Raw genomic sequence first — 15,821 nt, forward strand, 5'->3', positions numbered from 1 at the left:
CCCCGGATTGTTGAGGTAGGTTGCAAGGGTCCAGGGCCACACAGAGTGAGTCAGCTATCATCATGAGACTTTGTGATGGGTGATCTTTGTCATCCTGTAAGAATCTGAATGCTGTATGGTGCAAGTGATACAAGTGATCCTAAGAGGCAAACCTCTTCCTCAAGTGTCTTTACACCACTGACAAAATCAGTAATATTTATAACACCTTGGCATGTCATAATGTGTGGAAAATAAAGGGCCAATAAATATACCAAAATGGCTAGATCTTATACTAATCATGTAATTCAAATTAAAACTAAAATGAGATGCCATTTTTGATCTGTCAGATTAACAAATTTGAGTAAAAATCTCAATACCCAGAGTTGGCAAGGGGGTCATGATATAAAAATCATACTCACATATTGTGTGTAGAGAAGAAATTGAAGGGCATTTGGCAATATGTAACTAAAGGGTTAAAAATGCTCAGACCCATCTGAGGTTATTTCTCAAGATAGAAGTCATACTAATGTACAAACATGTATCATATTTTATAAATTCTAAGATGTACATTTTTCATTTGGGTATTTATGGAATTGGGTAATGTCTTCTCACTGATGGTGTCTTATATTTTATGACATAGTGTATGCACAAGGATGTTCTAAAATTTTGAAATAACCTCAAAGTCTGAAAATAGAAACTTGGTTAGTTTGTAGTATAGCTATAGAAAAAGATATTAAACCATTTGATGCAGAAATATTATATTGTTGAGAAAATTTGAAAAGTGATTAGCAAATAATATATGCATATAGTATGATCTTATTTTGTTAAAAGTACAGTATGTGTATATTTATTCTAGCTGTATATATATATATAAAGAAAGCAAGTGAAGTCACTCAGTCATGTTCGACTCTTTGTGACCCCATGGACTGTTGCCTGTCATGCTCCTCTGTCCATGAGATTGTCCAGATGACCAAGATGCAGCTCTACAATCTTTTGTTTCTCTACTCCAACTTTTCAGGACCGGGTGGCTGGGGTGCAGCCAACAGGCTGGATTACTCTTACGGTGACTTCCAGGACACAGTGCGAGAAACACCCACGGGTGCTGGCAAAGCCAGATCTTCACGGGTTGAAAGAAGTGCCCCATTATCCGACCACAAAATTAGGTTAATTTTTAACATCACAGGTAAGAATAGACTGTCTGTTTGAAAAGGTTAATACAATAGGAAATTCTTGGTTGGAGATCTATTTTCAAACTTTCTATGTGTTGTCATTATTAGGAAATTACCCTGGAACTGTATATTAGGGCAAGCACAATCACCTGTTCTGTTATTTTTCATAATATCACAGATATATTTTATGATTCTCATAGCAACAGGCCCTCAGCTTCATACTCATCTTGACATGATGAACTAAGGCCTGTTTTTAAAAAATGAGAGTTAGCAGGAACTAAATATGTAATCATTAAGAACTCTACAAAACGGTGATATAGATCCAGCATAGGAGAGAAGGATTAAAACAAAACATGTTGTTCTTAATATTCTCCATGTACTAGTTACTCAGTAAATAATATTTAAATTTGTGTGTATCTTTCCTAGAATGTTTTTTTAATTGTGATTGAAAAGTCACATAATATAAAACATACTATTTTAACCATATTTAACTGTACAATTCAGTGGCATTAAATACATGCATCATCTCCCACCATCATCTATCTCCTGGATTTTTCACTTTCCTAAACTGAAACTCTGTCACCATTAAACAGTAAGTCCCCATTCCTGCTCCCCACCCCAGACCTGACCCCAGGATCTACTACTACTGTCCTTTCTGACTTTGAATTTGACTATTCTAGGTCCCTCGTATAAGTGGAATCAAACACTATTTGCCTGCACCTACTGTATATTGGAATGCGTTTTTAAAGTTAATGCATGTCATTTTTTTAGGGTAGAAACTCACTCCAAATGGTTTGCTGCAATACGGCCTGTGTGTGTGTTATGTCTTCTTTTGTTTTGTTTTTATCTCAGCTAGTGTGCCATTACCCGATGAAAGAAATGATACCCTTGAATTGGAAAATCAGCAGCGGCTCATTAAGACATTGGAAACTATCACAAATCGACTGAAAAGGACCCTTACTAAGGAGCCCATGTATTCCTTTCAGCTTGCCTCTGAAATGCTTGTAGCTGACAGCAATTCCTTAGAAACAGAAAAGGCTTTCCTCTTCTGCAGACCAGGCTCCATGCTGAGAGGCCGAATGTGTGGTAAGATTTCTCCCTGTCACCAAAAATATTTGGTGCCTATTAGGTCAAATGACACAGCTAGAGTATTCCTATAGCTGTAAAGGGGTATTATCATGAAACCAACATTTTGTTATTGTTACATGCCTTTTGTCTCAAAAGTCTAGATAACCACTGTTGGTCAGGGTAAGATTGCTTTAGGTAAAGGACTAAAATCTTAGTTTTATTTATAGATCTTTAGACCTCACAGCTTTCAGCAGCAACACCAGTAACAAAAACTAAAACTTTTCTGACCACCTCTGTGTGCTGACTGAGACCCTGTCTTGTTTAATCCTGTTTAGCTACTGTATGAGGTACCATTATTATTAAGTACATTTTATGCATGAGAAAACCCAAGCCAAGAAGCTAAGAACTTAGTCTTTTAAGACAATAAGTGATTTAGCTGATATACCCATCCAGGCAGCCAGCACAAAATTCACATAGCATAAAATGAACTGTTTTGAAGTATGCAGTTTGTGGTATTTAGTATAGTCACAGTGACATTCACCCATCACCTCTATCACAGTTCCAAAACATTTTCATCACCCCAAAGGAAACCCCAGACCCATTAAAGTGCAGGTCCCCATTCTCCCTCCCCACCCAGTCCCTTAGCTTTTACTCTGACTTTAGACTGTCACATCTGAGTCAATTCCAGTCTCTCTCCTAATGAGTCATCATTTGTAGACAGCAGAGTCTCCTCCAAGCAAAATCTATGTGCTCAAACAGAACCAAATGACATGAGGCTTCTGTTAATCTCTCTATAGTGTGGGATATTGTGTCCTGGTCAGAAAACCTTCATCAGCAGTTCTCATTGCTATTCCCAGAGCTCAGCTAGATTTTTCACACTGAAATAACCCAGCTCATCAAAAGCACATTAATATTGTCATTCTGAGCCTCCTCTCGTTTCTTTCTCAACTTGTGAGTAAAAATCAGGAATTGCCTTGGCCAGCGTTTTGCAGTTCTTAGTGTGGCCTTCAGACTACCTGTGTTAGCATCCCCTGAAGTGCTTGTCAAATCGCAGCTTGATTCAGGTCCCAATCCACAAGGGATGGCTCTGACCCTTTGGGGTCAGGTCCTTGGAATCTGAAATTTTAGTAATTTGCCTGATAATTCTTTTTTTTTTTTAAATTAATTTATTTATTTATTTTTGTCATACATTGATATGAATCAGCCATAGATTTACACGTATTCCCCATCCTGATCCCCCCCTCCCACCTCCCTCTCCACCCGATTCCTCTGGGTCTTCCCAGTGCACCAGGCCCGAGCACTTGTCTCATGCATCCCACCTGGGCTGGTGATCTGTTTCACCATAAATAGTATACATGCTGTTCTTTTGAAATATCCCACCCTCACATTCTCCCACAGAGTTCAAAAGTCTGTTCTGTATTTCTGTGTCTCTTTTTCCGTTTTGCATATAGGGTTATCGTTACCATCTTTCTAAATTCCATATATATGTGTTAGTATGCTGTAATGTTCTTTATCTTTCTGGCTTACTTCACTCTGTATAAGGGGCTCCAGTTTCATCCATCTCATTAGGACTGATTCAAATGAATTCTTTTTAACGGCTGAGTAATATTCCATGGTGTATATGTACCACAGCTTCCTTATCCATTCGTCTGCTGATGGGCATCTAGGTTGCTTCCATGTCCTGGCTATTATAAACAGTGCTGCGATGAACATTGGGGTGCACGTGTCTCTTTCAGATCTGGTTTCCTCAGTGTGTATGCCCAGAAGTGGGATTGCTGGGTCATATGGCAGTTCTATTTCCAGTTTTTTAAGAAATCTCCACACTGTTTTCCATAGCGGCTGTACTAGTCTGCATTCCCACCAACAGTGTAAGAGGGTTCCCTTTTCTCCACACCCTCTCCAGCATTTATTGCTTGTAGACTTTTGGATAGCAGCCATCCTGACTGGCGAGTAATGGTACCTCATTGTGGTTTTGATTTGCATTTCTCTAATAATGAGTGATGTTGAGCATCTTTTCATGTGTTTGTTAGCCATCTGTATGTCTTCTTTGGAGAAATGTCTGTTTAGTTCTTTGGCCCATTTTTTGATTGGGTCATTTATTTTTCTGGAATTGAGCTTCAGGAGTTGCTTGTATATTTTTGAGATTAATCCTTTGTCTGTTTCTTCATTTGCTATTATTTTCTCCCAATCTGAGGGCTGTCTTTTCACCTTACTTATAGTTTCCTTTGTAGTGCAAAAGCTTTTAAGTTTCATTAGGTCCCATTTGTTTAGTTTTGCTTTTATTTCCAATATTCTGGGAGGTGGGTCATAGAGGATCTTGCTGTGATTTATGTCAGAGAGTGTTTTGCCTATGTTCTCCTCTAGGAGTTTTATAGTTTCTGGTCTTACATTTAGATCTTTAATCCATTTTGAATTTATTTTTGTGTATGGTGTTAGAAAGTGTTCTAGTTTCATTCTTTTACAAGTGGTTGACCAGTTTTCCCAGCACCACTTGTTAAAGAGGTTGTCTTTTTTCCATTGTATATCCTTGCCTCCTTTGTCAAAGATAAGGTGTCCATAGGTCCGTGGATTTATCTCTGGGCTTTCTATTCTGTTCCATTGATCTATATTTCTGTCTTTGTGCCAGTACCATACTGTCTTGATGACTGTGGCTTTGTAGTAGAGTCTGAAGTCAGGCAGGTTGATTCCTCCAGTTCCATTCTTCTTTCTCAAGCTTACTTTGGCTATTCAAGGTTTTTTGTATTTCCATACAAATTGTGATCAACTACTGATAATTCTTTCTCACATTAACACCTCAGAATCACCCAAGTGATTCTTTCAGGTGTTCTCTCTGTAAGAATACTAACTTTGATAGCAACCTCTCAGGGAATTTAATATCCCACTTTGATTTCAGAAATTCTGCACTCCAAGCCTGCCAAAATAGTAGACCAAATCTCCGGGGGAGGAAGGTTTTGAAACTGGCCAGTTTCCGCGGGGTGTTTGGGTCTAAGGATGCCTCAGACTTGCACTTGGCTTCAGTGCAAGCAGTCTGAGCAGGAAGAGGGGTCGACTTAACTCATTTGTTTTAAGCTCACCACCCTTGTCTGTTTTTATTTCTAGAAGTGATGCTGTAATGGACAGTTTCATAAGGGAAACCATTCAGAACTGCGAAGAAACCATTTTTTAATATCTCAAAGGCCCAAATTAACTGCTTTATTCTTTTCTTCCATTAGCTGTGTGTTTCCAGAATGATCTGTTGTATGCTTTAACCCACACTTCAAAGCCCCCATTCTATAAGCTGTAAGCTTGGTCAGTTAAGAACTTGCATTTTCTCAAAAAAAAAAAAAAATCTTGGGTAGAGGACTGCATTTATGGAAGGTTTATCTTGTGAATAAACCTCTGACAGTAAAATTTAAATCATAAACAATAGTAGCTGGAAGCAGGCTTTATTAGTCTCATACCTAGGGGAAAAAAGTATGTTCCATACAGTATTCAGTGTTTCCTGCTTATTTTCAGTCAACTGCCCTTTGGGAACGTACTATTCCTTGGAGCATTCTGTCTGTGAGAGTTGCTTGATGGGCTCCTATCAAGATGAAGAAGGGCAGCTTGAGTGCAAACCCTGTCCGACTGGAACTTACACGGAATATCTCCATTCAAGGAGCAGCTCGGAATGCAAAGGTAGAGGCTTAGACCAGAAGCCTGAATTTCATTTCCACTTAGGAAGTCTCGCTAGCAAATAGGATTTCCACTTAGGAAATCTCACTAGCAAATAGGATTAAATTAATTAAAGCAATTTCATTAACTGATTTTTTTTTCTTTCTTTCAATTATAAGCTATTACTTGAATGTTTCCCTCACTTAGAGAAGTCCATTTATCTTCCTTTTGGAACAGCCCATTGCTGTCTAAATCAGACTCCACTGTCAAGAACTTTAACCTGTTTTCATCAATTAATTCCATGTGTTTTAGTGAATCTCACATTAACTGGTGGAAGGGACTTTCATGACTCTTAGCAAGCATTGGGCTGCTTTTTGTTTGAATAATATTTGATATGATGAGATTAACTCCATTTGCTTGGACATGAATAACCACAGACCCATATGCACATATTCTTGCTACTAAATTATCCAGTCTTTCCAAAATACTGTTACTGTTATTCTCAATGACCATTCCAAATGGAAACATTCTCTTTCACATTATGGTTAAGATGCACCTAAAAGAAGGAATTGCAGGGTGGTTCCTCCTTGCCTGTTGCTGCCAGTGCAGGGGTGGGTGCTTCGTGACACACGTAAGCCTGAGAGCAGTGCTGGGTGACTGCAAATGCCCTGAAAATGTTGGCAGTGCTGAAAGTGAGGTTAACCTGGAGGAAAAGGGCAGAAGAAGAGGACAGTGCACTGGGAGTGGAGGAATCTGGCCCGAGGCCCACTCTACTACAAAACCATTGCTGTGCGTTTTGGAAGGTTGCTTAATTCACCTCTCTGGGCCTGATGCCAAGACTGCTCTTACTTCCTCCTCTGCCAACCCTCAAATGAAATGGTGTCTGTAAGCACGAGGAGGTAAGAGGGCCAGTTCTTATTTAGTGTGAAAATGGTACCAGCATGGTTACGAAACAAAAGGCCAATTGTGGGTTTTGTTTCTGTCACTCAAGAGAACAGCGTACAAGCTGGGAACTTGTACAAGAGCAAGTTTCCCTGTAACAGCTTGACCTTGTCAGATGCAGATTTCTAACTTCACCCCAAAACTATTTATCGACATTTTCTGTGTGTCCAACACCATGCTAGGTCATAATAGAAGGAACTGGAAATGAGCCTATAACTTATTAGTATACAGAAGTATGAAGAATCTAAAAGATAATGTGTCTGCTTGGAGTTCTTTATGACCCTCATTTTATCCCAAAGAAATCAAAATATGGAAAACCCTATTGTACACAGTGTTACTTTTGTACAGTTGATGTCATTATTATTAACCATATTACATTTTTCATTGTAGCTCAGTGTAAACAAGGCACCTATTCATCAAATGGGCTTGAAACATGCGAATCGTGTCCACTGGGCAGCTATCAGCCAGCGTTTGGTTCCCGGGGGTGCCTCTTATGTCCAGAAAACACTTCAACTGTGAAGAGAGGAGCCGTGGATATTTCTGCTTGTGGAGGTTAAGTCTTACACATTGCTTTTTTTTTTTTTCCCCCAAGTCTGTGCAAGCCTGTGCATGGAAGAGTGGAATCTTGTTAGGAGAGCCATATGTCTGCTATATGCAAAGAATGTAAATAACTGTCTCTTCATAGAGCATTTCCTTATATTCAGCCAGTCGGTACTTAAGTGTAAACACCCGTAATATAAACACCACCCTGGTACTGTTAGGGACATACAAGAAGCACATGACTTGGTTCCAGCCCTCAACACCAGTAAGCATGTGACCACATGGTATGAGAGAAATACTTGTCAACCAGGAACTTAGATTTTTCATGTATAAAATGAGGTCTTATCTTATGTTCCTTGAAACTTGAAAAATACATCTTTTGGATTATGACCTTTGTTCCTTACAGTCTGAAGATTTTCAGCAGTGGTTATCCACTCTGGCTGCCTACTAGAATCATTGCACATTCATATCAGTATTGTAGCCACTTATGACTAGAGACATGTTAGTACATCATTTGTTACCTGAACATTGTTGACCAGAATGTTTCAGTATTCACTTACATAACAGATCACTGGGCCACAGGTGTTAATTTCTGCAAAAAATGCCCCAGTCAGTAACATGTTAAAATTCTGAAGCCCAATCTCCACCCCCCAGATAATTCTGGTGTAAGTTTACTGGTTTTCTTCTGAAGATCCCCCTCTCTCCCCATGTTGTTGTTTAGTTGCTAAGTTATGTCTGACTCTTCTGTGACCCCATGGACTGTAGCCCACCAGCGTCCTCTGTCCTTGGGATTCTTCAGGCAAGAATACTGGAGTGGGTAGCCATTTCCTTCTCCTGGGGATATTCCCGACTAAGGGATCAAACCTGTGTCTTCCTCATTGCAGGCAGATTCTTTACCACTGAGCCACAAGGGAAACCCAAAGTTCCCCCAGGTGATTCTAAAATATGACTAATTTTTGGTTCTCAACAGTCACCATGGAGGGTTTGTTGAAACATGGGTACCTGGGGCCACCCCAGAGTTTTTATTTCAACAGGTCTGGTAAAGGCCTTGAGAATTTGCATTTCTAACTAGTTCTCAGGCTTCCCTGATAGCACAGTTGGGAAAGAATCTGTCTGCAGTGCAGGAGACCCTGATTCAATTCCTGGGTTGGGAAGATCCCCTGGAGAAGGGAAAGGCTGCCCACTCCAGTATTCTTGGGCTTCCCTTGTGGCTCAGCTGGTAAAGAATCTGCCTGCAATGTGGGAGACCTGAGTTCAGTCCCTGGGTTGGGAAGATCCCCTGGAGAAGGGAAAGGCTGCCCACTCCAGTATCCTGGCCTGGAGAATTCCATGGACTGTATAGTCCATGGGGTCACAAAGTGTTGGACGTTCTCAGGTGGTGCTGATTCTGCTTGGTCCACAGACCACACACTGAGAGCCACTGGTTAGATAGAAATATGAAGATTAGAGTTTCAAATAGTTCTACCATCCTTACCAGGTCCAGCTTTCCAGCAGTGTAAAAACTGGAAGACAGAAACAAAAGTAAAAGATGAAAACTTAGAATGATGGTGGGACTCCATCTGACAAATCAATGTCAGCCAGAAACTATTGCCAGAAACTCAAAAAAAAAAAAAAAAAAAAAAAAATCCTGCAGTGACGTTGCAAATTCAGTGTAATTTTTTTTAAATAAATTTATTTATTTTACTTGGAGGCTAATTACTTTACAATATTGTAGTGGTTTTGCCATACATTGACATAAATCCACCACAGGTGTACATGTGTTCCCCATCCTGAACCCCCCTCCCACCTCCCTCCTCATCCCATCCCTCTGGGTCATCCCAGTGCACCAGCCCCGAGCACCCTGTCTCATGCATTGAACCTGGACTGGTGATCTGTTTCACATATGATAATATACATGTTTCAGTACCATTCTCCCAAATCATCCCACCCTTGCCCTCTCTCACAGAGTCCAAAAGGCTGTTCTATACATCTGTGTCTCTTTTGCTGTCTTACGTATAGGGTTATTGTTACCATCTTTCTAAATTCCATATATATGCATTTGTATACTGTATTGGTGTTTTTCTTTCTGGCTTATTTCACTCTGTATAATAGGCTCCAGTTTCACCCACCTCATTAGAACTGATTCAAATGCATTCTTTTTAATGGCTGAGTAATATTGCATTGTGTATATGTACCACAGCTTTCTTATCCATTCGTCTGCTGATGGACATCTAGGTTGCTTCCATGTCCTGGCTATTGTATTATAAACAGTTCTGCAATGAACATTGGGGTATATATGTCTCTTTCAATTCTCATTTCCTCATTGTGCAAGCCCAGCAGTGGGATTGCTGGGTCATATGGCAGTTCTATTTCCAGTTTTTTAAGGAATCTCCACAGTGTTCTCCATAATGGCTGTACTAGTTTTCTTTCCCACCAACAGTGTCAGAGGGTTTCCTTTTTTCCACACCCTCTCCAGCATTTATTGTTTGTAGACTTTTGGATAGCAGCCATTCTGACTGATATGAAATGGTACCTCACTGTGGTTTTGATTTGCATTTCCCTGATAATGAGTGATGTTGAGCATCTTTTCATGTGTTTGTTAGCCATCTGTATGTCTTCTTTGGAGAAATGTCTGTTTAGTTCTTTGGCCCATTTTTTGATTGGGTCATTTATTTTTCTGGAATTGAGCTGCAGGAGTTGCTTGTATATTTTTGAGATTAATTATTTGTCAGTTTCTTCATTTGCTATTATTTTCTCCCAATCTGAAGGCTGTCTTTTCACCTTGCTTATAGTTTCCTTTGTTGTGCAAAAGCTTTTAAGTTTAATTAGGTCCCACTTGTTTGTTTTTGCTTTTATTTTCATTAATCTGGGAGGTGGGTCATAGAGGATCCTGCTGTGATTTATGTTGGAGAGTGTTTTGCCTATGTTTTCCTTTAGGAGTTTTATATTTTCTGGTCTTACATTTAGATCTTTAATCCATTTTGAGTTAGGGTTAGGTGTTAGAAAGTGTTCTAGTTTCATTCTTTTACAAGTGGTTGACCAGTTTTCGCAGCACCACTTGTTAAAGAGATTGTCTTTTCTCCATTGTATATCCTTGCCTCCTTTGTCGAAGATAAGGTGTCCATAGGTGCGTGGATTTATCTCTGGGCTTTCTATTTTGTTCCATTGATCTATATTTCTGTCTTTGTGCCAGTACCATACTGTCTTGATGACTTTGTAGTAGCTTTGTAGTATAGCCTGAAGTCAGGCAGGTTGATTCCCCCAGTTCCATTCTTCTTTCTCAAGATTGCTTTGGGTATTTGAGGTTTTTTGTATTTCCATACAAATTGTGAAATTATTTGTTCTAGTTATGTGAAAAATATAGTTGGTAGCGTGATAGGGATTGCATTGAATCTATAGATTGCTTTGGGTATTATATTAATTTTTACTATATTGATTCTTCCAATCCATGAACATGATATATTTCTCCATCTATTTGTGTCCTCTTTGATTTCTTTCATCAGTGTTTAATAGTTTTCTATATATAGGTCTTTCGTTTCTTTAGGTAGATATTTTCCTAAGTATTTTATTCTTTCCGTTGCAATGATGAATGGAATTGTTTCCTTAATTTCTCTTTCTGTTTTCTCATTGTTAGTGTATAGGAATGCAAGGGGAACTTTGCAAAAAATAAAAAGTTGTTGACCTCCATCTGTTATACCACTGGGAACAGAACAAGCATGCCTGGCAAAAGATGACTTTTAAAAAAATTGTATGTCCTACCCATTCTGTATATCCTTATTGAAAAACCCAAGACCTGTGGCAATCTGGACTTCCCAGGTAGCACTAGTGGTAAAGAACCCACCTGCCAATGCAGGTAGACTTAAGAGACATGAATTTGATCCCTGGGTGGGGAATATCCCCTGGAGAAAAGAATGGCAACCCACTCCAGTGTTCTTGCATGGAGAATCCCATGGACAGAGAAGCCTGGCAGGCTGCAGTTCATGGGGTCACACAGAGTCGGACACAACTGAAATGACTTAGCAAGTATGCATGACAATCTGAAAGTGTAAAAACTTCCCTTATTGAATGAGTGATGTTTTTAATCATCATTGGCTTATTAGCCAGTCTGGTGGTTCCTGATTTCCCCAAGCCACACACACATATATACATCTGTATCCAGTTAGAGACTGAGCTTCCTAGAAAATAAATACTTAGGATGTTTTGAGTGTAGATGTGGGCAGGGGGCAGGGGATGTCCAGCATTGCGTTCTGGGAGTTGTAGTCCCCGTAAGTTAAGTGCTACCCTAAATATATGTTTTATATGCTGCATCTGTTTGAATCTCAGAACCAGAATCACAGAATCTTAGCCATGAGGAACTGGGCACAGAATCTTAGACATGAGGAACTGGGCAAGAAGTGTTCATCAACCTAATGCTTCACTGAAGAAATGAGAAGAAAGATTAGCTAGGAACCACTTGAAACTCATAAACCATGTGTGTTGTGTAATACCAGCTGTGGATTTTTTTTTTTAATTGAAAGTCAGACAGAACCTCACATTATGGTTAAAAGAGATCTACCAAAGACTCTCGTATTTTGTCAGTATACAGTCTAACTTTGGAACAAAGTCTGCAGGAAAAATAAGTGTTCTCTCTTTCCCTTCCTCCCTCCCTCCAACTGCAGAAGCCAACTGGGATTTTCACAGTGAAATAAGTTCATATTTGACAATTTTTTCCTTTAAGTTTCCGAATAAGCCTTGAGGTTTTCTCATACCAAATTGCTGCAATTAAGAAATTGTAATTCCCAGAAAATCTTTAAACTTCTGGTAACTGCTCTATTTCTAATATTCCTAGCATATGTTTGACCATATTCTACTTGTCGTGAGTGGAATATAAGTAGTAACTGGTAATGACACTTTCCCCTGTGGTGCTGGATAAGCACCGTTTTGTTTTTACTTTAAGTGTGTGTGAGTTCTAGAATAGTCCCTCATATATATTTCTGTAGTTTTCAATCAGCCCCCTTTCTGTCCCCACCCCTTCTTTATCTCCTTTTCCTCTTTTTCTTTCTGTACTGGTTTATTTTTATGGGCATGTTGTGCAGTTTACCTTATTTTTTGCTGACGTATCACTTTTTGCATTATTTAGCCTTTGAACTTAAAACATCATTAATAAATATAATGATTATATTTAAGTATATTACTATGTTGGGCTACCTAAGTGGCTCAGTAGTCAAGAATCTGCTTGTGGTGCAGGAGACCTAGCTTCAATCCCTGGGTCAGGAAGATTCCCTGGAGAATGAAATGGCAACCCACTCCAGTATTCTTGCCTGGGAGAATCCCATAGCCAGAGAAGCCTAGGAGGCTACAGCCCATGGGGTCACAAAAAGAGTCAGACACAACTTAGCAACTAAACAAGTACAAATATAGCTGTTAGTATAACGTAATATTCTTTATACATTTCACCTATCATCATGTATTAGGATATTAAACAGTTTTGAGTCCTTGGTTAACAGTCTTGAGTTTTGGTTACAAGAGTCTGAAATTTTTCAGTTTTTAGAAAGATTTTTACCAAAACAATAAGTTCCACAAATGGGTTTTTGGTGATGGTGTGGTTTACATATGGTCCCAATAGAAGGAAAGATTATTTGTGGAACAAGATAATATCACGTCTTACCTTGACCCTCTAGGATGAAATTAAAAGGAGGCTCAAAATGAGAGGCTTTGACTTCTGGCTTTGTCATCAGAAACTAGTGTCTCTAAGACTATATTTTTCCCTTTATACCATCAGGGGACAGGCGTGTGGGGTTACATTTTTTCCTGTTCATTTCAGTGCTCTATTTTTAATTCTATTTTTATATCACTTTTGGCATCTTTAAATATTTTCTCTCCTTCTCTGCCATAGAAGAGGTGAAAAGGATTTTGTTTCATTTTTCTTGACTTAGAAACCATAGTTTCTTTGTCCAAGATTCAAAACGAAAGCTTTCTCCCCTCTTTCCTTATGATGTTAATCCATTGGGAACTGTGTCATGTATGTGTCGTCTGTATATTTAATGCTGTAGTAGATAGTGCTATCATTATGTATATGTGTATGTTTATACATTCATATGTTGTATGAGTGCGTGCTAAGTCACTTTAGTCGTGTCTGACTCTCTGCAACCCTGTGCACCATAGCCTGCCTGGTTCCTCTGTCCATGGGATTCTCCAGGCAAGAATACTGGAGTGGGCGGCCACATCCTCCTCCAGGCGATCTTCCCTACCCAGGGGTGGAACCCGCATCTCTTATATCTCCTGCATTGGCAGGCGGGTTCTTTACCACTAGCACCACATGTGTGCATGTGTATGTACTAACTACATATATAAATTATATATTAAATGCTGATTATCCACTCTTAGAAAGTACATTTGTGATACTTGTTTGCCCTTGGAATGTAATTTAAACTAATTTCCACATGAAAGTTTATTTTGCACTTTCTGGATCAAAAAGCATAGAATAGACAACACAGTACCATGTTTGCTGTTTTGAGATGCCAACTGGCTTATTGAGTTTTAATCTTAAGATTCTATTATTATGTTTCAGTATAATTTTTGAATGTTATAGTATAATTATACACTACAGCTGACAGTATAATTCTGTCAGGTTTTAGGGCACAGTCTTATTTTCTTTTTAAGAGTGAGGTTGTACTGAAAAAATTATATGAAAAAAATAGTTTAATTCATTATAGCATCTTGAGTTTTACAGGCAGCATTTATGTTTCTAGCATATGATACACATTCACAGATATCTTTTCAAACAGAAAATTTATGCTTTTTCCAGTGGAAGATTTATGCTTTCAGTTAACTATTAATAATTAGCTTTTTGGCAAGTATTAATACCTCTTCTAAATAGGCAATCATTTTTGGAAATTTGAGAATCAGGAATTCTTTATAAACTCCTGTTAAGTTTATGTTTTGTGCAAAGCCTCTGTTACCTCTAGTAACAGAGAAGATTATTTTATTCCTGGTGAAACAAAGATAATTTAGAGTTTAAAACTTTTCTTGAATGTGGCAAATGTATCCACCAGAATTTTTTTTCTAAATATGCATTAATATCTATGTTATCTTCTGCCATCTCTTGATTCAACTCCTGAGTTTTTGTCAGTTGGGTATGTAAAAGAGATCTTTTGCAAAAGATTTGGCTGGCTGTTTTTGCTTAAGAAATTTGATCTAAGCATCTTGAGATTATGACAGATGTGTTGTCATTTATTTAATGTTTATTGTCCTACCGATAAAGAGATGCCACCACTTGGAGTATCCTGCTCCCTTGAGCCTCAAGTGTGTCTCTAAATCTTTCAACCTTGTTGGTAATTATTTCTGCTAAACTGATTTTTGTTATCAAGAATCCAAGACCTAAAGGGTAAGTATGCTGATAACACTGAGTAGCTGTTTCCCTGTGTTCTGTCTTCCATGCCTAATTTTATACAGATAGGTCTTAATAGTTACAGTGGTTTTCTCAGCTTGTAATGACTTTCAGGCTCATCCAAATGACTCCAGTTCACACACTCCACCTGTATTTGTCTTTGGATCATTGTCTAAAACCCCAACCCACAGATTTAGTCATGGATAATCTACGTCACTGCCCCTCCGCCAAATGTAACCAAAATTTATTGAAGAAAATCCATGTTAGGTTTTGAGCTCTTTTCTTTTTAATTTTATTTATTTATCTAATTATTTTTTGGCTGTGCTGGGTCTTTGCTGCTTCACTGGGCTTTTCTCTAGTTGCAGTGAGCAGGGGCTGTTCTCTAATTGTGATGCTTGGGCTTCTTATTGCGGTATCTTCTCTTGAGCACAGCCTCTAGGGCGTGTGGGCTTCAGTAGCTGTGGCTCCTAGGCTCTAGAGCACTGTCTTAATAGATGTGATGCATGGGTTTAGTTGCTCTGTGGCTTGTGGGATATTCCCAAACCAGGGATCAAACTCCTGTCTCCTACATTGGTAGGCATGTTCTTTACCACTGAGCCACCAGGGAAGCCTGGGGATCTTTTCTCATATTCCACCAAAGGTTGGCAAGAGAATTTCATACTTGGTTAAATGACAACATTCAACTGCATGTAGTATATGAAAAGCATTTAAAACACAAAATAACATTAAAAGGTTTAAAAATAAAAGACCCCCCCAATACATAATAGACAACTATATAGGAGCAATAACCATTTCAGATAAACATAAAAATACAACTTCATGTATCACGAAAATACAAATTAACAGAGCAGTTCCATTTTTACCTTCAAATAGAAAAAAGGTATCATTTTCAGTGCTGATGAGCATGCAATGGGAAGGGTAATTTCATACACTGCTGATGGGGCTGTAAATTACATTTCTTTAATGATTCAAGCATGGTATATTTATGGCTTTAGATTTTCATATCTTTAGCTTTAACTAAAGCCAAGTGTTATCCCAATGAAATAATCAGTTATATAAAAAATTTATATAGAAAATTTCATGTCAGCATTATTTATAATATTAGAAATTATTAGAAACAAATAGAACTAGTAGAAACAACT

At 38.6% G+C, this 15,821-nt stretch overlaps 1 protein-coding gene across 1 annotated transcript in view; it reads left to right on the forward strand.

Annotated features, from left to right (window-relative positions):
• Nucleotides 1-15,821, forward strand: part of SVEP1 (sushi, von Willebrand factor type A, EGF and pentraxin domain containing 1) — a 186,641-nt gene that overhangs the window by 96,441 nt on the left and 74,379 nt on the right. Inside the window, exons 15-18 of the mRNA XM_043870637.1 lie at nucleotides 998-1,162; nucleotides 2,001-2,234; nucleotides 5,712-5,873; nucleotides 7,182-7,343. Of these exons, the coding sequence (XP_043726572.1) occupies nucleotides 998-1,162; nucleotides 2,001-2,234; nucleotides 5,712-5,873; nucleotides 7,182-7,343 (723 nt within the window). The remainder of the gene's footprint in view (nucleotides 1-997; nucleotides 1,163-2,000; nucleotides 2,235-5,711; nucleotides 5,874-7,181; nucleotides 7,344-15,821) is intronic.

This window comes from Cervus elaphus, chromosome 16 (assembly GCF_910594005.1).
Source record: "Cervus elaphus chromosome 16, mCerEla1.1, whole genome shotgun sequence".
Classification (NCBI taxonomy): domain Eukaryota; kingdom Metazoa; phylum Chordata; class Mammalia; order Artiodactyla; family Cervidae; genus Cervus; species Cervus elaphus.